This window comes from Aulostomus chinensis, chromosome 12 (assembly GCF_037954235.1).
Source record: "Aulostomus chinensis isolate RoL2024-O1b breed Wild chromosome 12, RoL_Achi_v1.0, whole genome shotgun sequence".
NCBI lineage: Eukaryota > Metazoa > Chordata > Actinopteri > Syngnathiformes > Aulostomidae > Aulostomus > Aulostomus chinensis.
The window spans coordinates 22,696,907-22,723,564 of NC_141331.1; the positions used below are offsets into that span (position 1 = coordinate 22,696,907).

Here is a 26,658-nt window from a genome sequence, read left to right on the forward strand (position 1 = left end):
GAAGCACACTGGATTTACTTAACTTTCCATGTCATTTTCTGTCCATTGTCTCTTATATTTTCTGTAGGCCTCTTAATTTTCCACTCAGAATTTAAATAAAAATGGATTGGGATTGCAAATTGGAATGAGACCTCCCCGCATGTACATTTAAACCTCTTCAGATGATGCAGAATGCAGCAGCATGTCTGGTCTTTAACTTTCCCAAAACTGCAAGTCACCCTGCTGTTGATGACTCTTCTCTAATTTCCAGTGGCAGCTCAGATCAAATTCAAAGCTCTTCTCTGGCTTACGAATCAGTGACAAGAATGGCTCCAGCCAACCTGGAATTCCTCATCTAGGTCTACACACCCTCTCACCCGCTGCTCCCAGCCCAGCATGGTTCTAAATCTCTACCTTGACTTCTCTCCTCTGTTGTTCCCAAATGGTGGAATGAACGATCCAGCTCCATACAATCAGCAGAGTCCCCTTCTGCTTTTAAGAGACATTTGAAGACTTCAACTGTTCTGGGAAAACCTAGGCACTTGAAGCTGACCTTTCTCCTCTTTGTTCTCAAGGGTAGAATGAGTCAGAAGGTTTAAGATCCAGCATTTCGTGAATACTTAGCACTGTCAATGTTGAATGTTGAATATGTTGAATGCTGAAAGACATTGTTGATGCTGAATTATTCGTTGTGGTCTGTTGTGGTTAAATTATATATTTTTTTAAAAACTGGCACTTCTCCTGCCACTAAATGGCAGCACCTGCAGTCAATCAAACTTCTGAAAGCTTTCCCTTTGGTCTAAATTCCTGCTTGTGGTGAACGTCGCTTTGGAAAAAAGCTTCCGCCAAATGAAATTGTAAATTGTAGAATACAAGATTTGTTAAGGAGTGTACAAGAAAGTTGTTTGGTTTTGCAGTGCTACAGCAGGGTGAAAAGGATGTGGTGGGGTGGCTATTGTCTTTAGTTTAAAGCATTAGGATCCACATGAGTTTTACAGCAGCTATTCTTACTGGCCTCCACATAACTACTGTATTTACATTGTAGCATTAATGTCAAGTATACCTTCACAGGCAACTTACTTCACTAATGCTCAATAGGTGGGTACCAGTAATGTTTTGGGCCATTTAGTCCAGCATGGGCTGTGCACATCACCAGCCAATTTGTGATGTTTCTGGACAGAATGTTTGACACACCTATGTAAAGGTTTTCAAGTTGAAGAAATGAAGCTGTTTGAGTGCATAGGAGGGTGGAGATGTGTAGTGACATGACAAGTTCTTAATGATGCTCTAACCCAAGTTTGGAATTAAGGATTAATGTCAAAAGCCCATTATTCTAATTTTTGCACACATCATCTTTACACTCTGTGCCCTTGCACTTTTGTCCTCTTGTTACATGTGTATAAAGATATCTAAACAATCTGTTGTTAGAGCCATTTACACACACGGCAATAGAAGTTATAATTTATTATTTACATTATTATTTGTGCTTGATTTTGTTTGATTTGCCCAAACCATTGCAACTTCCTTAATTGCATATTTTCAAGTTGGGAGTGCAGTAAGCCCTGTCGGATTAGAAAAAAAAAAAAGACGGAGCCACCATAGAAACTTATTATTTTTCAAATGTTAAAGGTAAACATTTAACTTTGTTCAGTCTGTTGTGTAGTACGTCTATTCAGTGTCAGTGCTTTAAGAGATATGGGGGGAAAGTCTTTCCCCGTATATGCACACATATTTGATTTAAAAAGCTGATTTGGGTTCAAAGATGAGACCTTAAAACCTGAAAAAATAAATACATCATCATGATTAATCATACATGTAAAAGACAAAGAAAACATATTCATAGAAATGTTTAAAGATTGAGTTTTGCTAACCATGACAAGTTACAGATCAATGTGGTGAAGCGTCTCTCTAAGGACAGAACTGGGGTCAATACTAGGAACAAGAGGAACATGGCAACCAATAGTATCAACACCTCGAAAGCACATAAACACAAAAACAACATCGGGCAGTGAAATGGCAGTGTCATTAACTCTGCTTCCCCCAGACACTCTGTTGAGGTGTCCTTGAGCAAGATACTCAATCCACAATTGTTAAATGCTCCTGAACTCTTTACCCCCAACCAGTCAACCTGATCCCATTTAGCCCGGGTCTGCTAGATGTTCCTGCCTGTTAAAAGGCTGGTTTCATTGCAGCGGTTGCAAGATGTGCTTGCTCAAGGAGAATAGTTTTGTGTAAATTTAATTTAATATCTGTATGGTGGTAGTGGCACTGAGGTGCAGTGGCTAGCACTGTTGCCTCACAGCAAGAAGTCTCCAGGATCGAGTCCCAGCTCAGGCATGGGTTCTGTCTGGAGTTTGCATGTTCTCCCTACGCCTGCATGGGTTCTCTCTGATACTCTGGCTTCCTCTCAGTCCAAAGACATGCAAATGGGAACTAGGCTAATTGAATACTCTAAATTGCCCGTAGGCATGGCTGTGACTGTGAATGGTTGTCTGTCTATGTGTGTTGGCCCTGCAATAGGCTGGCGACCCATCCAGGTTGTACCCCGCCTCAAGCTGCTGAAATAGGCTCCCCCCCATGAACCTTAACAGGATAAGCAGTAGAAAAATCAATGAATGATCTGTACAGTGAACTTGGGTGACTTGAAAGGTGCCTTACAATGTACTATTATCATATTATTAATAAATTAATTGAACACATGGTGCTAGATCTGCTCAATTTATAGTGTCATGAGATAACCTTGTTGTGATTTAGCACTATACTAATAAAATTGACCATAATGAGAAGATTGGCACCTTGCTTGACAGCCTCTACCTTCAATGCATTATTGGGCGTGAATGGGTGGATAAGTGTGACGAAGGACTTTGTTACTGAGGTCAGAGGTCAAGAAGACTTTGCCACATCAAATGGACTGATTTTAATCATTTAGGTTAAAATGGTTAAACATGGGCAGTGTTACTCAAATAGGGGCACCACACACTTTGCTAATAAAGTGCTGAATCTCTTATCAGAGATTTGCACACAATAATCTGCACAGAGCGTATTTGCACATTGAATGGTTTAGCATTTTTGTACTTGGGGATACCAGTGACAGAATTGAATGCTTTTGTGGTTCCTGAAGAGGGGAGAGTCCAGTGGTTGTTGGTTTCCTCCGCCTGTAAGAGAGTGTGCCCAACATAATTGATTAGAAGTGAGTGGGTACTGTGAGGAATCAGTTAACTTTCACTGGTTCTCCTGTTGTAAAGTAATGTTGGTAGAAGGTGCTAATCAGTGAATATATCTGTGGGTGTGTGTAAAGACTTACCTGTCTGTCTGTTCCAGGGTGCACTGCTCAAAAGACTCCTCCAGGCATAAGAACCGGCTTAAGAGGGTTCCGGGAGGGACCATGTGTTATTTAGGAAGAGGGGTGTGTTGAGCCAGGAAAGGGTTTTGGTGATGTAAATTCTCAATAATGTTTTACTGTTGGTAAAAGTAAATATAATACATGTGTTTGGGGTAGTTTATCATGTATAGATTTTTGTAAGGGGTGCTTTAGGAAAGTTTGTTTGATCAACACTGGTTATGGTGGGTTCCTGTCTGTTAGTTTGTCCTGGGTGATCAATTAGTGGCACAGGATAAAAAGGCGCCAGTTACCATCAACCTGTGGCAACTGGTCAGAAATCAAGGGCCTGACCAGACTTAAGGGTGACTTTGGAAATAAAATAAATTAAGTTAAAGCACCGTCTCATCTCCCTGCTGTTCTCAGACCCTCCGCCGCTATGGTCATCCTAACAATAAAGAAACATTGTTAAGTGCTTTGAGGACTGCAAAAGTAGAAATATGCAGTATAAATACAGCCCATCTACCTGATTATTTACTATCTATTACTTAACAGGCAGAACAGGCTGACCCTTTAGGTTTTAAGGGAGCATTACATACTCAATAATAGCTGGATGCACCATCATAACAGAGGTATCACCAGAAACTATATAGCTCTTAAAGCCTAGCTCTGTTTTAGCTCTGCTCAATACACAATGCAATACATAGAACCATAGTACATACTATTTGTACCATTCATTGGTTTCATAACTGTCTAAAAATTCTCTTGTGAAGAGGTTTACAGAGGTTGAACAAAAGTGAATGAACTTAGCAAATAAGGTTTCCTTATGAATAAATTAATAATAAATATAAATTTCCTTTATTTTAAATCTGACTCATACCCTCAAACACCAGCAATGTCAAGATGATGTACCGGTGAGATGCCTCTGGAGACCCACAGACCTGCCACGCCCTGTAGGCCGCCTTCTTCAGCTTGAAGGCTACCCTCACCTCTGGTGTCCACCAGCGGGTTCTGGGGTTACCACTGGGACTGGCCCCAGCAGCCTTGTGACCGCAGCTCAAAACAGCGGACTCGACAATGGCAGAGTGGAACAGGGCTAAAAGTGCCCCACTGCCCCTGGGATGCAGTCAAAGCTGAGGACACCTAAACTACACATCTAAACAATATTTGGAATGCAGTGTTGGGATTCAAAGCCCCTGCGATCATGATCGCCATTTTATTCCTCCCTTTGTTCCACGTGGAGATGGGACAGAACAAAGAGCAATAAAACTCTCCCGCCGTCCACCAGGTTGAGGTGTGGCAAGTCCCCGTCAAAGGGGGGCCAACCCATTACCCAGTGGCTGAGAGCCCAGGGGGTCCCCGCTACGTCAGCATCAGCAACAAACCCCATAAAAGGGCAAGCACGGATGAGAGCTTCGCTTTTTCCCTAGTACACAAACTACGCTAAGTTGTGTCACTAAAAGGGAGCAATTACCACGCCGGCTTATTCTCTTTGTCTCTTGTAAGTTTTTGTCTCTCTCTTTTTGTTCATCGAGCCACGGTCCACAACTTGCAGGACGAGTCAAGACCAGCTAGCTTTCATTTTCATTCAGTCACGTGACCGCAGTTCTCCTCATCCCCTAACACAGAGAATCCGCGCATCCTTTTTTTTTCTTTTTGACTTTATTTTTGGATCCAAGGGAGACAGCCCGCACCTGCTGATCTCCTCCACCCTGCAGAAGGACGAAAGTTTCGTCGGGAGGTCTCGCACAGCACGATTCCTTAACCAGGTCGACCCGTGGAGCCGAGAAACGGACTTCTCCACAAGCACCACCTCTGCGTCGGAGCGGAGCAACAATAGGAAGGGCATTAATGTGTCTGGGCAGAGACAGTATTTAAGTGTGTACAGTAAACGCTGCGAGTGAACGAGCCGCCGAGCTCTTGTCATTGTGTTACTGTCACTTTGTCGTGTGTGGTGTAACTTGTGTTGAATTAGACGGGCCACCGTGTCCACAGCGTCTGATCAACAGCCAAGTTATCACTGTTTGGTTCCCTATAACCGAGCTGAGTTCATGATCGGTGTGATCGGAAGTCACAGAGCAGTAACCTCGTCTGTGGGAGCGCACGTGTACCAGGCTTGGTCGAAGTCTACACACACGCACACGGCGAGCGGGAGTGAGTTCTTTGTCTTTGTCGGTGCCATTTGGTCTGAATCTACAGTGAGGTCAGATATTTCCTTTCCTCCCCCAACACTGTTCTCACCTTTCACACCTCCACACGTGGCTAGGACTCTGCATCCTCCCTGCCCCCCCTCTTCCTACTCACCGGAAGTCAGGGCGGCCATCTTGGCTCTATCCGTCCTAGCCTGCCATTTTGAGTCAGTTACTCTGACCCGCTCGGGTGCGCATGCGCGCCCTCTCTCTCTCTCTCTCTCTTTCTCTCTCTCTCTCTCTCTATCCCTCTCAGTCTCTCACACATACACACACACACACACACACACACACACACACATATACACAACTGTGTTAGAAGTAGATGTTAGATACTAGTTTGTAGTCCTGAAATATACCTATTTATTATTGCTGTGTTAATTGTAAAATTGGTATCGTAGTAATAAATTTGTTATATTTTGCAACAATACGACTCCTGGTTTTATTGTGTGTGGATTGAACTTTGATTGCTGGTTTGATCATTGCTGGGTCAGTGCTCGGGATCACACCTTCAATTTGATCGAGACTGAAAAGACCTCTGACATTAATTGATTTTAATTAAATAATTTATTGTTTAATTTTGATTGATTTATTAGCTGTTGAATTTGGCCAAGTAAATTTGAATTTGCTTACCCTTTTCGCCTTTGAGGTTGTTAATAGAGGATTGGCTGTTCCCTGATTCCAGGATGGTGCCCCGTTAATAAATTATAGTGCAATAATCACATTTAATATTTGATTATTTTCTTTATAGTTTAATTTAAGAAATCGCAAATCCTCTCCCCCCTTTACGAGCCCCAACACCAGGTAATGGTAGAAGAGATCAAATCATATTCAGTGTATGTAATGTTTTCCTTATTCCTGCACGTAAAGTCACAAAGATGCTTACACGATACAAATGTGGCACAATATTCAGACGACTGTACTTATGTGTTGGGATCAGGCCAGGGTGGCCACTAGGGTGGCCAGGATTCGGCTCTGCCACGCCATGCCACTGGGCCTGCACTCAGCCTGTGCCTCTCCTCTCCTTGGTCTGGGAATTTGGGCCCGTTCTCTGGTCAAGTGCACGAAATGGTCAGTTCGATGAGGCCTGTGGGTTGTCATCTGCCTGTGGAGGTCAGGCAGGCTGCCACTGCCCATACCTACCCAATGGTGCCTGGGTGGTAGTTGGAGCTGACATACAGCACACATACTGGAGAGCTTCCCTGGATGCTGCGTAACATTCTGAATGGTCCAGCACCTCCTGGGATCCCGTATCAAAAACATTCCCGGGTGCTACAGGGAGACTCAGAAGCTCCAGAAGCTCCTGCTTGAGCATCTTAGTGTAGTCCTCCCCCACAGGTATGGAAGACTGTTGGCTCATGTAAGAGACATCCCTCCCAGACACCACCATAAGGAGCTGGGTCGGGTGCGGGAGACTGAAAGCCCAGGGCCCTGGTGGTGCTTGGCACTCGTGATGTCAGGGAGCTGACAGGGACCTGTCAGAAAGTCAGAAAGGAGATCACCCCCGAGGCTGTCCCTGTCTGTTGTGTCCTACACCACGGTGTGGGAAGCATTGAGGGATAAAACATCCACCTCACCCTGGTCGTTCTCCTCACCCTCGCTCTCAGGCCTGAGTAAGGAGGGATCCCCCTGGTGAGGAGCCAACAATTAAGTAAACTGTGATTTGATCCGTCTGCAGCAGATCAAACCTGTGTTGCTCTGCACTTGCAGCCGAGATCAGAATTTGTTGTGAGTTAAACGTCCAGACTCACGCCACTTATCAGCTGCGCTGAGCGAGTTACTGTGTAACACAGAGAAATACTGCACCTCCACTCACTCCGCTACTCCACTAACCCACACTTACACACTCAATCTCATATACACACATGCACACATCTGAGTGCCAGAGAGTTTAAATATCTTGCTCAGTTGTTCCCCTTTATTCCAGTCATGTGTTAAAGGTGAGTTGCGATTACACTCTGCAGCCATCCTTCCGGCTGACCTTAGGTGAAATTTTACTCCGACTCCCCTTAGGTGCGCACACACAGACACACAGACACAGACACACACACACACACACACACACACACATTCTGTTTTCTGTTAGTAGTTGTGGCACATGATAGGATTTATCAGACAAAAGTGATATTAATTGAAGATTAATTTTACTGATGTTAATAAATCCTTCCAGTGGTGCCCTGTTTGATCATTAATTTCAATAAATATGATTTATTGTTGGGCGGCACGGTAGTGCAGTGGGTTAGCACTGTTGCCTCACAGCAAGAAGTCTCCAGGATCGAGTCCCAGCTCGGCCATGGGTTCTTTCTGTCTGGAGTTTGCATGTTCTCCCTATACCTGCATGGCTTCTCTCTGGGCACTCTGGCTTCCTCTCAGTCCAAAGACATGCAAATTGGGAATAGGGTAATTGAATACTCTAAATTGACTGTAGACTGTGAGTCTGATTGACTGTGAGTGTGAATGGTTGTCCGTCTATATGTGTTGGCCCTGTGATGGACTGGCGACCTGTCCATGGTGTACCCCGCCTCTCACCTGTTGGGATATGCTCCAGCCCCCTCGCAACCCTTAAAAGGATAAGCAGTAAAAAAAATCAATGGATGGACAGATTAATTCAGTTAATATTAATTAACAGATTATTTCCTTTTCGCACACTTCTCTTATTGCTTCCTGCCAAGCAGATACCCAGTGTCATTTGTGAGTTGCACTCACAGTGTGTCTTGGTAGTGACTTTTAGAGATTGTTCCCGCTTGCAGTGTTCTACACCCTAACAGGGTAGGCTATAAAGTTTATTACTGAAGCGACAGGTTGAACCAATTCACCTGCACACTTGCATTAACACTACAGCTACACTGTAAAAAAATGTTTTTACGGTAAAATACCGGCAGCTGTGGTTGCCTAACTCTACCATTAAATTGAGGTAAAACATTTTTGTTTTGTAGGGTAAACAAATGTATTCATACTGTTGATTTTACAGTTACAAAATGTGCTTAATTCATCATTTTACCATAAAAAAATAAAACATTACATTAAAAAAAACTTTCCCTGAATATTTACATGAAAAGTTGTTGATTTTACTGTAAAAAATGTGCTTACTTCAACAATTACCATACAAAGTCCACATTTAAAAAAAACATTGTTTTACCTGAATATTTACATGCAAACTTGTAATTTTTTACAGTAAAATACCAGCAGCTGTGGTTGCCAGAACTCCACTGTTAAATTTGAGTATAACATTTTCCTCTTTTATGGTTAAAAAAAATTGATATTGTTGATTTTGCAGTTAAAATATGTGCTTATTTTTGTAATGATTAAAAAAAATCTAAAATTCCGGAAAAAAATCATAAAGTAATAAAAATAAAGAAAATATCAGATGTACATATTTTTAAATATACTTTAAGTAATCAGCCAATCCAAAAATCAGTATATTCTGTGACACAGAGCATTCATTCATACTGTCAAATGTACCAAAACCGCAATAAAAAAATGTCCACCTGACTATTTAAATATAGAAACTCCATTTGATATCTTTTATGCTGTAACCATCAAATATTTGAAGTTCAAATATCACAAAATATCTATGAATGAGAACAGCATTATGTAAGAAAGGTTCACAAGTTCACTTTGAAACTGTTCCAGTTTTAAAACCAGTGTAGTTATCTGAACACACTTTACTTGCAAACTGAAACAGGAAACCTTTACACTTAAGTTGAAAACACTTAAGTGCACTTTTTGGTACAACTCTTAACCAGTGATATCAATGTACACACAATGTATCATTTTCACATTATCAAAATAAAATCATCGCTGAAGTGGAGAAAAAGTTTCAAATGTTGCATCACATGTTGATATACTTTTTTCATGACTGCAAAGGAATTAAAAAGTCACACTTCACTTGAGAGATACAAGTTATATCTGTAAGAAATGCTTATTAAAGCATTATTCATGAGGAATTACTAAATGCGCTAATTAAATCTTTTTCTGTTTTTTTTGTTTTTTGGGGGGGACTTCCATTGTTTTGGAAAAAATCCTTAAAGCTGTTTTGCTCTGTAATTCAATTAGAAATTTTATGAATTTGGACATGTGTGGATTAAAAACAACACCAGATTTCTCATCAGCATGAGGACGAATCAATAATGACTGACTAATGACTTAAGTGAACCATTCCTTTAAGTATATGAATTGTATACTTCCAGTTAAGTGTTGACAATTTTAATACAAAACATTCCTGGAACCAGCAAGTTTACTTCAACTTGTTTAAAGTACAAAACCAGTGCAGTAACGCTGAACATGTGCAACCTGTACCAGACAAGTTCACTTGTAAAACTTTCAGAACACAATATCTGCAGTGAACAGAACATTGAGTGTACCTTTTATCATCATTGTCCCTCAACTTCACTGGAAGGTCCACTCATGGTCAGCCAGGTCTGAGATCAGAGTGAAGACTCTGGGATTGACTGAGAACACTTTTTTCTTCTTCTTTCACTCGACTTTGACTTCATGGAAGAGAGAGAGAGAGAACAGTCTCAGGTGGGATATACACTACACAGTGGAGACCGTAGCTCCACTGGGTAGTGTACGTTGAGGCAGTAGTAACTGCCAAACATCAGGCAGATGGCAGATGTGAAGGAAGTGATGGGGTCGTTGACAACCTCTTTGTCGACGCTCAACACAAATATCTCAGCGGCAAAGCAGGAAGACCATAAGAATAAACATGAATAAAAAACAAACTTATATAGGCATCAAAAACAAGCATAAATTCAATGGTTCTTATTCCAATATAGGATGAGAGTCATACAATCTACTGTTGGCAGAACTTATCAGGTAAAATGTTAGCCAGTGTCTCAAAGTGGGCTACAAGCTAACATGAAAATAAACAAGCCAAGTACAAGTACAAGTGAGTGCTAGTACACTGATAAAGAAAGCTTGCAGGTTTGGTTCAGTTTACTTACCACACACAATAAGGCAGGGTGTTTGGTGGCACATTCTCCAGCTGAACCTCCTCTGCAAGGCTTGTCCTCTCAATGAAATGGAGCAGGCAATCTTCCTTCTCATCAAAATGAGCCAGTAATAGAAGCACCATCTGTGCAACCTCTTCTGAGCAACCAGTGGACTGACCTCTTTCAGTTTGAAGCTTGAGAACAGCATCCAAAACTAGTTTGTGTTTATGTGCATCAACACGTTTGAAGAAGTTTAAGAGACGCGCACCCTTTTTGTCCACATTGGCAAGGAAGGACTCAGTCAAACTCACACCTGTCAGTCCCTGGAAATGGCTACCATACCAACCTCCTTATACAGAAATGGCCATTCCTGGCTTAATTTCTTGATTCTTGCACCATTATTGATCTCTTGACGCTGTGTGAAATAGGTGGACTTGATTAAGTCTTTCACAGCATCTGAATTGTAGTTCATATTTTCAAACATCTTCATCTTTTTTTTTCTAGCTGACTCTCCACAGTCTCAGGGAATGGCAGATGTTTCGGCATCCAGCTGATACAGCTATACGTGTCTTGAACACATGCTCTTTGTTCAGCAGATATTTCAGCAGTGTCATCATCTGATGCTGCTTTGCGTTTCGTTATCTTTGATGTGTCAAGTTGTTTGACATTTTCAACTCTTGACTGGAGTTGCTTTGCCAGGGAATCATATCCAAGTCCAATAACATCACCATCAATCACATCTTGAAAGGACTTTAGATACCTGGCCACCATCCTTTTTGCTATCTCTGTGGTGTTGTGTTTGGTTGGATTCTTACAAATCTTCATCATCTCAGAGACCACAATCCTTGTCATTTCTTGTCGTAGCTTTGCACTTGGCCTTTTCTGTCTTTACAAACTCTGTACTAACTGCCATGGTATCTGAAAATTGTCTATCCAGTTTGGCCCAAGTCAATAACAGCTTCCTGAGGGTGATGATGTTGCTGTGGATGATGCTGGTGAGGAAGTGACCAAGGACAAAGAGGAAAGGTGAGACACCAGAGAGGAACATGGTGGGGCTGGAGTTGGAGTGAATGAGTCTGTAAAAGTACAAGACACTTGAAATCTTAAAGCCTTTAAGGTTTTACTACTCTTAAAGAAATTATTAAACTATTAAATTACTTGTGCAGCCTTATAAGAGAAGTGTGCTATGTAGTGGTGTCAATGTTTTGCACTCACCTTTTTGGGCCCAGGCAGCAACCAGTCTTCTGGCTGGTATGGGTTTTAATACTGGCAGCAAGTCTCCCTCTGTAATGTACTGCAAATCATCTGTCATTACTGCACCGTGTCTTCAAAGCGTCTTCTACTGACTTGACAACTTGATCAGGAAGATCTGGAAGCACTGCTGCTGGTATGGCATCGCTTATCTGCAGTGATTCAGCCATATCTGTTAAGACACACAAAAGAGACAGTTTGGCCTGCTGATTTAGTGTGACAAGAGACTGTGCATCAGTGGGACAGTCTGGTATCCATTGTTTATGTAATATGATAAAGGCCACATGTCAGTTACCTCACTAACAAGTCTGCATTCTAAGCTTCCGGTGTTTTTTACAGAGTACATGTGGTAGTGTGAAAGATATTTCCCATCATACTCTCATTAGAAAATGAAGTACAAAATCATCTTTCACAAGAATGAGGATGATTTCACCAAACTCCACTGAATCACCACTCTTAATGACAACAAACTGGCCCTTCCTGTAATTTATCCCATTATACTGCACATCACCAGGATTTTTTGTATTTCTTTCAGTGAAGCAAAAATGGAGAATTGTGCTTTTGACATGCTCACTTTAGTAAAGCTCTGAGTAAAATGGTGATCCTTCTTTTATTTGCAAGGCTTGAGGACTCACTGACACAGAGGAAAGAAAGAAAGGCCTGAAACGTCTGATGCCTCTCTGGGAGAGTCAAACACAGATTTTTGAAATTCTTCAGATGCCTTGTACATCTTTTAAAGTAACTATGTTTGCTCTCAAAACACATAGTCCAAAGCCTGATGATTGGGCCAAATTTCAGGATCAGTCCTGGATAATGCTGCAAAAAAATGGTGTTTAGGTCTCAAGTTGATTTCTGGAAATAGTGCCTTCCTGGTTTCCAAATATTCTTTGACGAGAACATCCAGATAGGCGACCTGAGCCTTGGAAATTTTTGTGAGCACAAATCAGGTCAACAATGTCCTTAAGCTGCAAAATTAAGTGCCACACATTATCCTGGGGGTCCTGCACTTTCTCTCCAATTATCAGAAGCAACAGTCTCAAGAAGTTCCAATTTTGGACAGCATGTCCACTCAGTTTCAGAGGACTGACCTCACAAGGTTTGGAGGAAGCATCGGTTGCTTTGTATTTCAACTGCTTGATTCACCTGTTCAAAATTGTGTGGTTGAACCACTTCTCTTTGTTGATGAAGTACTTGAGGTAAAGAGCAACATCGTATGAGAGGACACCCTCAAAGATGTCATGACCGAGACGGGGGCATGCCAGGTGAATAAACATCAAAGTTTTGTAGAGTATTAAATACTGACCTGAACTTTATCTCTTGCACTTGTGGAGCATCCTCTGTCTCCAGCTGTCCAATGGCAGAGCTGTAGGTTTCTGGAGTCCGCTCCAGTCCACAGATGTTAGGATCAGCACCCTGTAGTTCAGTTTGAGGAATCAGACAATATCTGCAGAAATACTCGGAAGAACTGAAATTTTCTGTGAAACCACCAATGGTATGAGAGCCCCGGTTGTCTGCAGTAGAGAACTCCCTTTACTACAAGTTCATCTCCCATTGTTATCCCATTTTCCTCCAGTTCTCTGAGATCAGTTCAGTTCAGCAGTTCAGACAAAACCTTGGCATGGCCAAAATCCTTAAAATCCTTCTCTCTACAAAATAAAACCAGCTGCATGTGATCAACATTTGATCGTAGATGGGGAGGCATGTTGAGAGGAGACAAGTACACAGCCAAAACCTTGTGCTTCTTTTTTGCAGAACCCAATGGGTTCACAACTTCAAATGCATCCTGGTACAAAACCAGTTTGAGACAACTTGGGTTTTCCTGAAAAAATGTGTTTGGCATAAACACCTTACCATCACAACAGTCAGAGAGAAGATCTGTTTTGGAAACATTATTAGAATCCACTGACAGGAGGCCCTGCCAAATACCGGACTCCTGCATATCCTTTTAAGTTTTTAGCACAGGAATATAATAGGCACACCACTCTGTCCTGTTCTCATCTCTCCCCTACAAGATTTTTTGGGGCTCCGCATATTTGAACATGTCTTTAAAGCTGGGTTCTTGAGTATGCAATTCTCATGGGCCCTGTGTGGCAAGCTATAAACAGGTCAGATTGTTTGATTGTGTCACTAATTTTTACAATGTCTTCATCTGAAACTGACATATCTTTTAGAAGCAAGTTTAGACGATTAAAAGTTTATGTCTGTCCCAACTCATGTATATTCTGCATTTCTTCAACAATGTTTTGAATGGCAGACATTGGAAGAAGATGCTGTCCCTGAAGTTTCATGTAAAACATGCATATATTTCTAAGATACAGGTCGCAGAAATTAGTATGTATGGAAGCACTTGTAGTGGGAGCTTCACAGTGCGTATCTTGGATTGCTGCACATATCACATTTTGTGACCAATGTCTGTGCTTTCTGTGCATGTGAGAGGTAAAAGATGTTTTTCCAGTGAATACACATTTGCATCCTCTCACTGGACAAGCGACATGGCGCCCTTCAGCTATGTGCTCTTTTAAGTGAGCAACCTGCGCTTTAGTTCCCTCACACTGGTCTTAACAAAGTGAGACGGTGCATTTTAATGGAGTCATGGTCACATCCTGAATAATGGTTGACATACTGCTGTGATGGCGATAGAAGTGCGACTTTAACGCTGTATAGCCTGAAAACACCTGCTTACAACTTGCTCCAACACATTTAAAAATACGTCGTGCAAAACGTATGCTTTTAAAGACTGAACGTTTTCTCTACATATGTTGCAAGAATACATTTATGACAGAAAAATACGCCGCCATATATATATATATATCCACAATAAGCTTCAGCACATAGCTTGATCCTGCTTTAGCCCGCCAGGCAGATAAACCCACAGTGCATGCTTCAAAAGCAGTCAAACTAATGTAAAATGATTACTAATAACACAGTATGTCTCCTACAAACGTCTGCACATATATTATAGGCGTTTCCATGTTGCTAATGTAGCTAAACGTAAAGCTATGGGGACATTGCAATGTTAGCTGTCTGAAATGCAGCCCTCTAAATAAATAAACGTATAAACACAATTCAACTAAAGCCTTTAAGTTGTGTTGATTCACTTACCAAGGTAACTGAAGACAGCTCCAATTTTTGGCTGAGGCAAAGTCCCAAAAACTGATGATGAACTCCTCCGATGCATATGGTGGATCTGATCGGTGAAATCCAACACAAAGGTGCCAGCTCCGGAAAATGCACGGAGGATGGATAACAGACCGAGTTTGCCTGATGCTGTATGACAGTTTTTTACCGTAATTTCTACGGACTTGTTTGTACTTGTTTCACAACAGTTCTTTTAGACTCACTAGGCAGGGCATCTTCATTGATGAAAAAAAAAAAGATTCCCCAAATGCACAAGATGGGTGGAGGTGAATTCCCACATTGGCAACTTGAACTAATACTGAGGGATGTGGTCACTGGCCTTCTTTGCCTTTTACAAGACAGGCTTGACAGTTACAGTCTGAGAGACTGTCATGGTGCACTACAGGGGCTTACTGATTACACTTACGACTTGGTTGGGAAGCCAGAGAGCACCACACAAAATGTGGTAGGTGAACTGTTCCTGGTATATCAGCGCAAAACCCTTCTGCAGGCAGCAAAGCATCGAACGCAGATCGCTCGGCTGCAGAAGGAAAATTCCAGCCGGTGGCAGGAAGTACGCTTCACCCAGACTGAGCTGGACCAGGCAGGAGGACCTTGACCTCCTAAACACAGAGGTCTGCACTGCTCTACAGGCAGCAGAATCCAGGCCAGAGATGTCTCCATCAGGCCACCCTTGGAACATAAGTCTCCCACACTATGGGGCCATGCCCCCTTCAACCCCCATTTACACCTGCTTCAACGCAAAGGGGGGTGACTATCTGGTGCGTGGACAAACTCAAACGGCCTCTAGCCCGCGAGCTATGTGAGGTGTGAAGCACCAGCCTGTGTGTCAATCACACTCCCTTCCCACTACTGTTGGAAAGAAGTCTTAGGCCCCATTTACACAATGCAAAAACGGTGATGTTTCCATGCGTTTTGGCCTTTCATTTACATGAAAATGAAGCTTCGAGTCACCGAAAACAATAATTTTTGAAAACTCTGGCCAAAGTGGAGATTTTGAAAAACTCCGTTTTCATGTTTGCATGTAAAAAGGGGGAAACGGATATTTAGGCTTCCAAACGTCTAACTAACTAACCCATGTCATTCGTTGTTGTTTTTTCTAGGATTCTGATTGGCTAGCATTGACTTTACGCTTCTCGTTACACTGCCGCCGATAGGTTTGTCATGCTCATAGCAGAAAACGGTCTGGTGTCAACAATGACATTTTTGAAAACATAGAGGGGGAAAACATCCATTTTTGTAAATACCCAGCTATGTGTAAACATGGCCTTATTCACAACAACGTTTATGACTCAGGAAGCTCAGACTCAGACAGTCAGCAGTCATACCATAGCTGAGGTTTGTGCACTTGGCAGATTGAGTCCCTTGCCAAGGATATAGAGAGCACTGACCCAGGTAGCCCAGACGCCAATGTCGATGACTACCTCCGAGAGGTTGAATGTTGCTTGATAGACATGCCTAATGCTACATAGCGTGAGAAGCTAAAACTGATATGGAAGACCAATGCAAGGAGGGTCCATGTGTTCATGGAAACGCTGCCATCTGACACCTGAGACTGCTACTTGACACTGCGACAGGCCCTGCATGAGGAATATTCACTGTATACGAACAAAGCCACTGCCACCCTCAGTGCCTTTGTAATCATGCAAAAGAATTATGAATCCCCTTAGGACTTATACAGGCGCCCGAGGACTGCATACTTCCAAGGGTGCAACGCCCCAGAGGGAGGGCTTAGTGCACGAAACAAGAAATGGAGATGCATAAGGGAGACAGTGAAGCAGTTTGATCTGCTCCATCGCCCACCAGGCCCACCTGACTCTCCAAAGGAACCCAGTGCTGGCTTTCCATCAGCATGACTAGGCCAGGCACCTGTACCTTCTACTGCCAAAGTTTACACTGTAGGTTGGGGTACATAGCCAGGGGGACCTTGGGCACTCCCCTCAGGTCAACACTCCCAAGCCACTTGGCCTAGAGACGGGTCTGCCAGTCTCAAGTGAGCAAGTAGCTGTCATCTGAGAATCCATGAACCCCAGATGGTGTATCGTCCTGACCCTGGCTCTGACCTATGTACCCCGCCTGTGAAGCCCTCAGCTGCCACCTTCTGGTCTGGTAAGACAACAAAGAGAGTAATTCCAGACCTGCATGCAGACCTTGCACCTAGGTCACAAACCTGGTGACGCAGACCTTGTGACCATGCAGGAACAAGACAAAGACACCCAAGCTGTGTGACAGCTCATGGTGAATCCTCCATTTCAGCGTACGCCACAGACCCTCTTTGTTGGATCCAATGAGCTACGCGTCCTACACAAGGGCCGCCACATCTCAGTTTTGGGAAAGGTCTGTTGGTCCACCCATATACCATCCAGGGATCAGCCGACTGGGTCATCCCAACCAACAATTGGAAGGTCATGTTGGTCAAACCAAGCCCTTGAAACCATTTTCTCTCCCTGAAGGGGCAGAGCCAGCTCAACCCCAGAGGGAAGCAGATCTCAACTCACCTATGTCAGCATGCACTAACTCCGAACCCTTTTAATAGTAATAGTCACCAAATTCTGGTTCTGTTACAAATGACAGAAATCCAACTGGGACTGGGTAAAACCCTCCAGGGTACCATCCTCAATAATGCATTGCATGCTGTATACCCTTTTCACACTGAAAAATGTGTGTCAACGCGGGTTTTTGGACCTGCATTTGCTCGGGATTAGGCCGCATTCAGACCTGGGTCTGAACTCTCGCTGTGAGGGCTGCATGCCTGTGTTTTTCTCTCTCATACATCATCGCACTGACAACATCATCATTACACATAATCGTGAACACTGAGAGGTAAACAAACGACAATGTGGACGTCGCTGAGTCGAACGTGAGTATTGTCGTTGCGTGCATTGCAATGTTGTCTCTTTTGCAAAGCATACAAACTCTGCGCAGATTGGAAAATGTCCGAGCGCTAATGCAGCGAAGGAGGACGGAGTTTTTGGCTCGTCTGAAAGGGAGCCGAAGAAGCTACAGGCGAAGCTTGACAGGCAGCACAGTGACAAAATCAGGATGTGACGGGAAAGTAACGTGAAATCTGACACGACGCAAGTTGCCTTTTTCACACTGCAGGCAAGCCAAGCCGAGCCGAGCAGCTAAACACCCGGGTCGTTTGGCAAGTCGGTTGATTTGAGTCGAAATGTCGAGTCGACCCTTTCAGAGTGCCCAAAAACCCGGGTTGACCCGTGTTTTGGTGCAGTGTGAAAGAGGCTTTAGAGACTCTGTCAGGTATAGTGAGCGAACACATAACACATGTGGGAATAGTCAGGGATCTGATGCAAGACCTGGTCAGGGAGGTCAACACCGCAGTCAACAGTCTGGGCATTGGAAGGATCCCAGGATATCAGGTCAATCCCACAGGTTCATTCTTATCCTCCCCAGGAGTAAGCCACGAAACCAACTGTCACCTTTCTTTTCTCCTTTTTTTCTCTTTATTTCTCCTTTCAGTACTGTGACAAACCAAAGGCAGCAAATTTTAAATTGTAATCAAATTAATGTTTGATGGAAGGGATGTAGTTTAAATAAAAAGAACTATACCCAGAGTTATCCTCAGAAATGCCCAGATGCTAAAGCCCTCTGCACTCTTTGCTGCCTTCTTAACCAATGCAAACAGCACGTGTTAAATTCATGTGCATTCAAGGAATCCAGAAAAAATATGTATTTCTGAGTTAAACTGTCTCATAATTTGGTTCTCAGGCTTTTTAAAAATTTCCTGTCCTACGCGAATGAAGACCAACTGTATCTTGTTTCTGATTTGCTCTCTGTATTTTATAGATGTGTTTGTTCCCCTTTCAGTCGCTGAATTATCATCCTCCCATGTATGGCTTGGATGAAACTGGCCTTCATTTTTTGTCTGAAACAGTGGGCCAGCACTCTTAAAGGAAATGTCTGTGAGTTATCATACTTAATAACTTATCACATTTGTGCAGCTGGTTAGCTGTCAAGTGTTTCTTTTTGGTTTGAAATGAATTGCCACAAATTTTGGGTTCTGCAGAATGTTCCTGTTTAAATTGCTGAAACAACACAAAGTTTACAATCCTCACCAGGACTTGAAGTTTCTTACAGAACTGTTATTAGGGGATCCATGGACATGTCTCTCGATGCTGCATCTGCTCCTGATTGGACGCTGCATCCAACTCACTGGTTTGATTGGCTCAAGTGAGTTACCTGAAGAAAAAGGGGAAAAAAAATTGAACAGATTCCTTCAAATCACAGGCTCTGTCTGCCTGAATTCTGACAGAGAATACCAACAGAAGAAACAAAAAACAAAGATGGATCAAATCAAGCAGTGGAGAACCTCAGCAGATTCAACACTGTTCAACAAAGTGCGATGTGACTGGATAACTGAGGGGGATCATAATTAGGACTATAGAAAATACATTTACGGTTCATAAATAAATTAATGTATTTTATGTATTTCAAGTGATAAATCGTTCTTACATATGCTTGACTGACTTGTAATAATGAGAGCAGTGCACATTACGCACACTCATCTCAGGTTTTGCACAACTTTCTGGGCAACTTTTTAAGACTATAGGTCAATATATGTATATATATATGTATATATATATATATATGTATATATATATGTATGTATATATATATATGTGTATGTATGTGTGTATATATATATATATATATATATATATATATACACACACATTATACATATTATACACACATACACACACACACACACACAGAGCACAGGAGTTCCAACACCCAGCAAGTTCAGAGCATAAATTGGAGACACTTAAAAGTCACGGCTCAGCTGGAGGCTTCCTCAGCGACTGTTAATCAATTTTATTTTTTAAGCTCTAGCCCTGAACATGTTCTCAGTCTCTGAGATCTGAGTCATGCTGCATCTTACTCCACATGACCAACTCAGTAAACAACATGCCCACTAACTCTCCTCTGCTCCTCTGCCTGTCACTCAACGGAGAACAGAGAGGAGGCTGTGGCCGTGGGAGAGAAAAATCTCACACTCGTGGACCAATACGAGCGACACTTTTCAACTTAGAGTCGCTAGTTTTGTCTTTGGACTAATTCATGCACACACATACACACCCTTGAACACACAGCATACTACACAGATGCATACAACCCAGGTAAACCCCCATCCCTACCCCCACCCCTCACTCATCCACCCTTGAGGAATAATGAAATATTGAGTATGGCTGAGCACTGATAGATCAGTTAAGGAGACACCATCATGGGAGTCATCCGCACCGAGAACCACCCAAGCCCACGACCACAGGGCACAGAGGTCCATCTGACCCAGACAGACAGGGGCCCAAACCAAGGTTATAAAGTAAATAAATAATTTGGACCCAATTATTCTCCAGTTCTGGTGGATGCAGGGTCAGGTTCTGCTAAGACAGATGCCTCCCAGACGCCTCCATTGTGACGCTGGGATAGGCTCCAGCCCCCCGCGACCCTTAATGTAGGAATAAGCGGAAGACGATGGATGGATGGGATGGAAGATGAATTGGATAAGAAGTTCTGAATTTAATCAAAATGCATTTTTTTCAATGCCAATGAGAATATATTTAATTATGTATAAATTTATATAGACGAAAAAAATGACATTCCTCATCTGCCTCCATGACCCTGTGGACAATTCTTAAGAGGTAAGGAAATAACATTGATGTGACTGGTATGACGTGTGCTCAAACCCGACATCCCCTCATCCCCTTCTTAGTGCGCATGCGCCAGGACGCTCGCAGCCTGTTACAGTCGCTCTTGCTCTTTCTTACTTTTAACTTATTTTTCTACCTTTAATTGTAAAGTCTGTCATTTTTTTTTAGACAAAGTCTTAAGCTCTCCTGTTTCACATATACATCCGAGTGAGTTTGAGGATTTTCATAATGGGAGAGCTGACTTTTTCTGCAACAACCGTTGCACAGCAACGCCGCTTTGTTTACACCTGTGATCAGCTGTTTGAGCTGAAGCCGGCTGGCATGTTGGCCAAGCCAATTGATATTCCTGCTGAACTCTGGAGATTCAGAACACACAGAGGGTGCAGAGGAGGTAAAAAACGGCGTGGCAAGTCAGCTGGGACAAGACGACGGAGGCTTATGGAGAGAAAGTATAAGCCGTGTCTCCCCTCTCTCATTATGGGTAATGCAAATAAGATGGAGGCGCTAACGGGGCTTGTTAGGAGCCAGGCGGAGTATCGGGAGTGCAGCTTAACGTGCTACATGGAAAAGTGGCTCCATCAGGACATTCCCGACCGCATTGTCACCGTTAACGGCTTCCAAACCGTCCGGGCGGACCGGGACAGCACCGAGAGCGGTAAGCGCAAAGGAGGTGGGCTTACTGTGTTTGTCAACAACAGATGGTGCCGTCCTGGTCATATTACGGTGAAGGAACGCATCTGTAACCCGGACATTGAACCGCTAGCCGTGGGACTCCGGCCATACTATTTACCTCGGGAGATTTCACACGTCATCATGGTGGCTGTTTACATCCCCCCCCTGCGAACCCGACGACGGCATGCAATGTCGTACACACGGTTGCAGCGCATCTACAGACTGACCATCCCAGTGCTCTCTATCATCTCAGGGGACTTTAATCATGTGACAATGGAAAAAACTCTCACTACTTTCACACTGTATGTGAGCTGCCCAACAAGAGGGGAGAGGACCCTGGACTTGCTGTATGCTAATGTAAAGGATGCCTATAGCTCCTCTCCCCTCCCCCACCTTGGCAGGTCAGACCACAACCTGGTTCTACTCACCCCCTGCTATGTGCACTTGGTGAAAAGGCTGCCTGCAACCACAAAGTCAGTGAGGAGGTGGTCAGAGGATGCCTATGTCATGTTGCAGGGCTGTTTTGAGGCTACAGACTGGCAGGCACTCTATGAGCCCCATGGAGAGGACATCAGTGGGCTCACAGAGTGTATAACGGACTACATAAACTTCTGTGTTGACTGCACTGTCCCAACCAGAACGGTCCTTCGTTATCCAAACAACAAGCCATGGGTAACAAAGAACATCAAGACCACCCTGAAGGCCAAGAAAAGAGCCTTCAGAGATGGTAATCTGGATGAGGTGAGAACAATCCAAAGGGACCTTCAGAGGAAGATCAGGGAGGGCAAGAACATGTACAGGAGGAAGCTGGAGCAGAAGCTCCAGCAAAACAACATCCGGGAGGTCTGGAGTGGCATGGAGGCCATCACAGGCTTCAAAACATCGGGCAGCGGAGGAGTTGAGGGAGGCCAGGAGAGGGCCAACGAACTCAATCTCTACTTTAATAGATTTGAAACGCCCCCCCCCCCCGCTATTCCCGCCCCATCTCTACTGCCTGCATACGGCCACTCATAAGACCCCCCTCTGCCCTCCACACAACCCCCTCCTCACAGTCCCCCTTCCTCTTCAGGTGAGGGTCTCACCCATCCCCCCTCCTCCTCTGGCTCCCAGGCTGACAGCTCTCTTACAAATGAGGACTCTTCCCCCCCTCCAGTCACTCCCACAGTGTCTTTCACAGCTGACCAGGTGAGAAGACAACTGAGCAGACTCCACACAGGCAAGACTGCAGGTCCTGATGGTGTCAGCCCCAGAGTCCTCAAAGCCTGCGCCCCCCAGCTCAGAGGAGTCCTTCATCATGTCTTCACCATGAGCCTCAGACTTCAAAAGGTCCCTGTGCTGTGGAAGACATCCTGCCTAGTCCCAGTGCCGAAGACACAGCGTCCCAACTTTCCCCGGGACTATAGACCAATGGCACTGACGTCTCACATCATGAAGACCCTGGAGAGACTCATCCTGGAACAGGTGAGGCCATCAGTCCAACATCTGCTGGATCCCCTCCAGTTCGCCTACCAGTAGAGTAGTTGGAGTAGAGGACGCCATCATCTTCATGCTCAACCATGTCTACGCTCACCTGGACAAACCGGAGAGCACTGTGAGGGTCATGTTCTTTGACTTCTCCAGTGCTTTTGAGGGTGCTGGGTGAAAGGCTGACAGCCATGCAGGTGTAGGCTCCTCTGGTGTCCTGGATCGTTGACTACCTGACTGGAAGACCACAGTTTGTACGCTTACAACACTGTGTGTCAGACAGAGTGGTGAGCAACACTGGGGCTCCACAGGGGACAGTCCTGTCTCCCTTCCTCTTCACCCTCTACACCACTGACTTCAACTACAACACAGAGTCCTGCCACCTTCAAAAATTCTCTGACGACTCTGCAGTAGTTGGATGCATCAGGATGGGTGACGAGACTGAATACAGGACCGTGCTGGAGAACTTTGTCACATGGTGTGAGAAGAACCATCTCCTGCTCAATGTGACAAAGACAAAGGAACTGATTGTGGACCCCAGAAGGACAAAGACACCAGTGACCCCTGTTTCCATCCAGGGGGTCAGTGTGGACCTTGTTGAGGACTACAAGTACCTGGAGGTGTACATGGACAACAAACTGGACTTTTCTAAGAACTCTGAAGCGGTGTACAAGAAGGGCCTCAGCCGTCTCTACTTCCTCAGGAGGCTGAGGTCCTTTAACATCTGCAGGACCATGCTGAGGATGTTCTATGAGTCTGTGGTGGCCAGTGCCATCCTGTTTGCTGTTGTGTGCTGGGGCAGCAGACTGAAGGTAGCAGATGCCAACAGACTAAACAAACTCATCCGGAAGGTCGGTGACATTGTAGGAGTAAAGCTGGACTCTCTGACGGTGGTGACAGAGAGGAGGATGTTGTCTAAACTCCACACAATCTTGGACAGCATCCACCATCCTTCCATCAAGTCCTGGTTCAACACTGGAGCACATTCAGTGCTAGACTGATCCCACCTAAATGCACCGCAGAGCGCCACAGGAAGTCATTCTTACCTGCAGCCATCAAACTCTTTAACTCCTCCCTCTGAGTGATTTCATAATTTAACTGTTGCAATACTTAACTGTGCAATACTCTTTTAACTGTGCAATACTCTTGTCATAACTACTGTATTTGTAAATAGTTTAAACTTATTCTTATTCTTATTTTATTCTTACTCTTACACTTTATCTTATTCTTATCTTAAAGTCTGCACTTTCTAATTATTGTAATTGTAACTTTATACTTTACTTTATAGTACTTCAAGAGCTTAATAACTGTAACAACAGAATTTCCCCCCGGGATTAATAAAGTATTCTGATTCTGATAAACTACCTAGCTCCCATACAGTGGTAACAAGGCAGTCAAATACAAAGATGGAGTCTCCAAACAAACAAACTGCAGCAGAATTCCTAATATGGACTCCACGTAGACCCAACAAAATGAGACTAATAGCCTATCTGGCCGAACAGAAATGATCGACATTGGGCTAGAAAGGAGGGAAAATATCAGTTGAGAAGTGAGGAGAGCTTAGCTCTATTTTGGAGGTCCAAAGCAATATGGATATGGCTTTTCTTCTTGTTGGAAAGGTAAGACAACAAGTGAAATAATTTTATGTATAAATTAACTGAAATTGTGGTTTTCTTTGTCTTAGCTCTGGTAAGCCAAATCAACTTTTTGCTAATGCGGGCCAACAATTAAGTGTCATGATACGGAGCCCCTGAGGGGACATGGGGGAGGGAAAAAAATCGGACGAAATTTTGCGGGATCTCGCTAAAGGATTGCGAGATCCCGCAAAAAAACTTTGCTAGATCTCGCAAGGTTTTCTACTTGATAACAGCGTACATCCGGGTCAGTGAACTGGAACTAAAACAGAGACATAACAATGGAGTATACGCATCATCCGTGGGAGAAGTTTAGTGAGTTTTATTTTGGTATTGGCCTCACATATAAAGACATTAAATCAGTTCTTGGCAGTAGGCACGGCTTTGACATAAGCGAGAGACCTCTGAAAAGATTACTCAGCGCGAGGGGACTTTCTCGTCGTACAGGGTACTCTGATCTTGCGGTCCTGGTTGAATTCATCAGCAACCAGCTACAGTACTCTGGCCAGCTTCACGGGTACCGGTGGATGTATGCAAAATGTAGAGAACATGGACTTCGAGCGAGGAAAGAGGATGTGCGGTTGGTGTTGAAGGAGCTGGATCCGAGGGGAGTTTCACTAAGGCAAATAAGACGCTTAAGACGACGGACCTACTTTTCGAGAGGGCCGAACTTCCTTTGGCACATTGACTCCTATGATAAACTGAAGCCCTATGGCTTTTGTATAAACGGAAGCATCGACGGGTTTTCCAGGAAAATCATCTGGCTTAATGCCTACACCATGAATAGTGACCCAAAGTTAATTGGAGGCTATTACGTAGAAGCGGTGCAGCGTTTGGGAGGGTGTCCGAGGATTGTGAGAGGCGATCTTGGGACAGAAAATGGCTACGTTTCAGGGCTTTCAGTGGCTCCTCATCCCCATTCATCCAGGTGGCTCTGTGGCCCTTTCGTCCACGGGGGTAAACCCCAACGTACAGGCAGAGAGTCGAGGGGCAACCAAAAAGCCCACCCCCGCCCTCCGCCTCTCACCCGGAGCAACTCCAGCAAAAGAGAAAGTCCAACCCCTCTCAAGGACTCGGGTTCCGGACCCAGAGCTATGTGTCGAGGTGAGGCCGACTATATCTGGCCGGTAACGCTCAACCTCTTCCACCAGCTCCAGCTCCTTCCCCACCAGAGAGGTAACGTTCCATGTCCCAAAAGCCAGCTTCCATGTCTGTGGTTCAGACAGCCGAGGCACCCGCCTGAAACTGCCACCCAAACCACATTGCACCGGACCCCTCCGGTTCCCCCGATGAGTGGTGAGTCCAAGGGAGAACGTGCCTGTGTCTCCTCTTCGGGCTGGGCCCGGCCGGGCCCCACGGACCAAGGCCCGGCCACCAGGCGCTCGCCTTCGAGCCCCCACCCTGGGCCTGGCTCCAGGGCGGGGCCCCGGTGCCCCTCCGGGCAGGGTACACATCGCATTTGCTGGTTTTTCCATGAAGGGTCTGTTGAACCATTCTTTGTCTGGCCCTTCGCCTAGGACCAGTCTGCCTTGGGTGACCCTACCAGGGGCAAAATGCCCCCGACAGCATAGCTCCTAGGGTCACTAGGGCACTCAAACTCCTCCACCACGGTAAGGTGACGGTTCCAGGAGGAGTCGTGTCATTATAAGTCTTCGTAAGTGTCATTATTTAATAAATACCCCTTTTGTGAACACTCCTTGTCCCCGTCTACACCTGGGTCAATCAATCGCTCACCTCCACATCATGACATAAAGTAACATACTCGTTAATATATTGATATTGTCAGCTAGTTTATCCGCTGGCAGATATGAAATTGTCTGGCTTGTTGTTTTCAAAATGCTTTGTCAGCTATCATTTGATGACGTGAATTTGTAACATGAGCTGACACCTGCGCTATGCAGCATGAGCTTTCAAAGCTGCAAGCTTTGTGGGTCAGGTGTGCGCTCGCCCTGCAGACTTAGCACTGTGATAGATGAAAGGAAAAAGCATGTGTTAGTTGAGAGGGGGAAGGGAAGAAAATTCATTCAGTTCATGGTTCAAGAGAAGGACTGCGTGCTCAAAGAGGAGAAAGGTAGACAGCGAGAACCGAACATTTTCATGTTTTGACCAACAACATACATACATTTTATTGGAATTTTATTTGAAAGACCAATACAAAGAGGCACACGATTGTGAATACAAAGGAAATTCTAGTTTTAATTTCTTTTACGGCTGCACGGTGGTGCAGTGGTTAGCACTGTGGCCTCACAGCAAGAAGGTTCCGGGTTCGAGTCCCGGCTCGGGCGCGGGATCTTTCTGTGTGGAGTCTCCATGTTCTCCCTGTGCCTGCGTGGGTTCTCTCTGGGTACTCCAGCTTCCTCCCACCATCCAAAGACATGCAATTTGGGGACTAGGCTGATTGATACTCTA

At 44.3% G+C, this 26,658-nt stretch overlaps 1 protein-coding gene across 1 annotated transcript; it reads left to right on the forward strand.

Moving 5' to 3' along the window:
- The first annotated feature begins 24,530 nt into the window (after positions 1 to 24,530).
- LOC147252485 (uncharacterized) lies at positions 24,531 to 25,210 on the forward strand. Its single transcript, XM_086219432.1, has 2 exons — positions 24,531 to 25,103; positions 25,178 to 25,210. Exons 1-2 carry the CDS (start codon positions 24,531 to 24,533, stop codon positions 25,208 to 25,210), a joined length of 606 nt encoding a protein of 201 aa, XP_086075558.1.
- Positions 25,211 to 26,658: the final 1,448 nt, after the last annotated feature.

Bases quoted from the DNA above. Each gene is read 5' to 3' on its own strand.
- LOC147252485 (XM_086219432.1), top strand. From the start codon at position 24,531: ATGGAGTATACGCATCATCCGTGGGAGAAGTTTAGTGAGTTTTATTTT. The intron at 25,104-25,177 runs GTGAGAGGCGAT...CCATTCATCCAG, and splicing joins TGGGAGGGTGTCCGAGGATT to GTGGCTCTGTGGCCCTTTCG.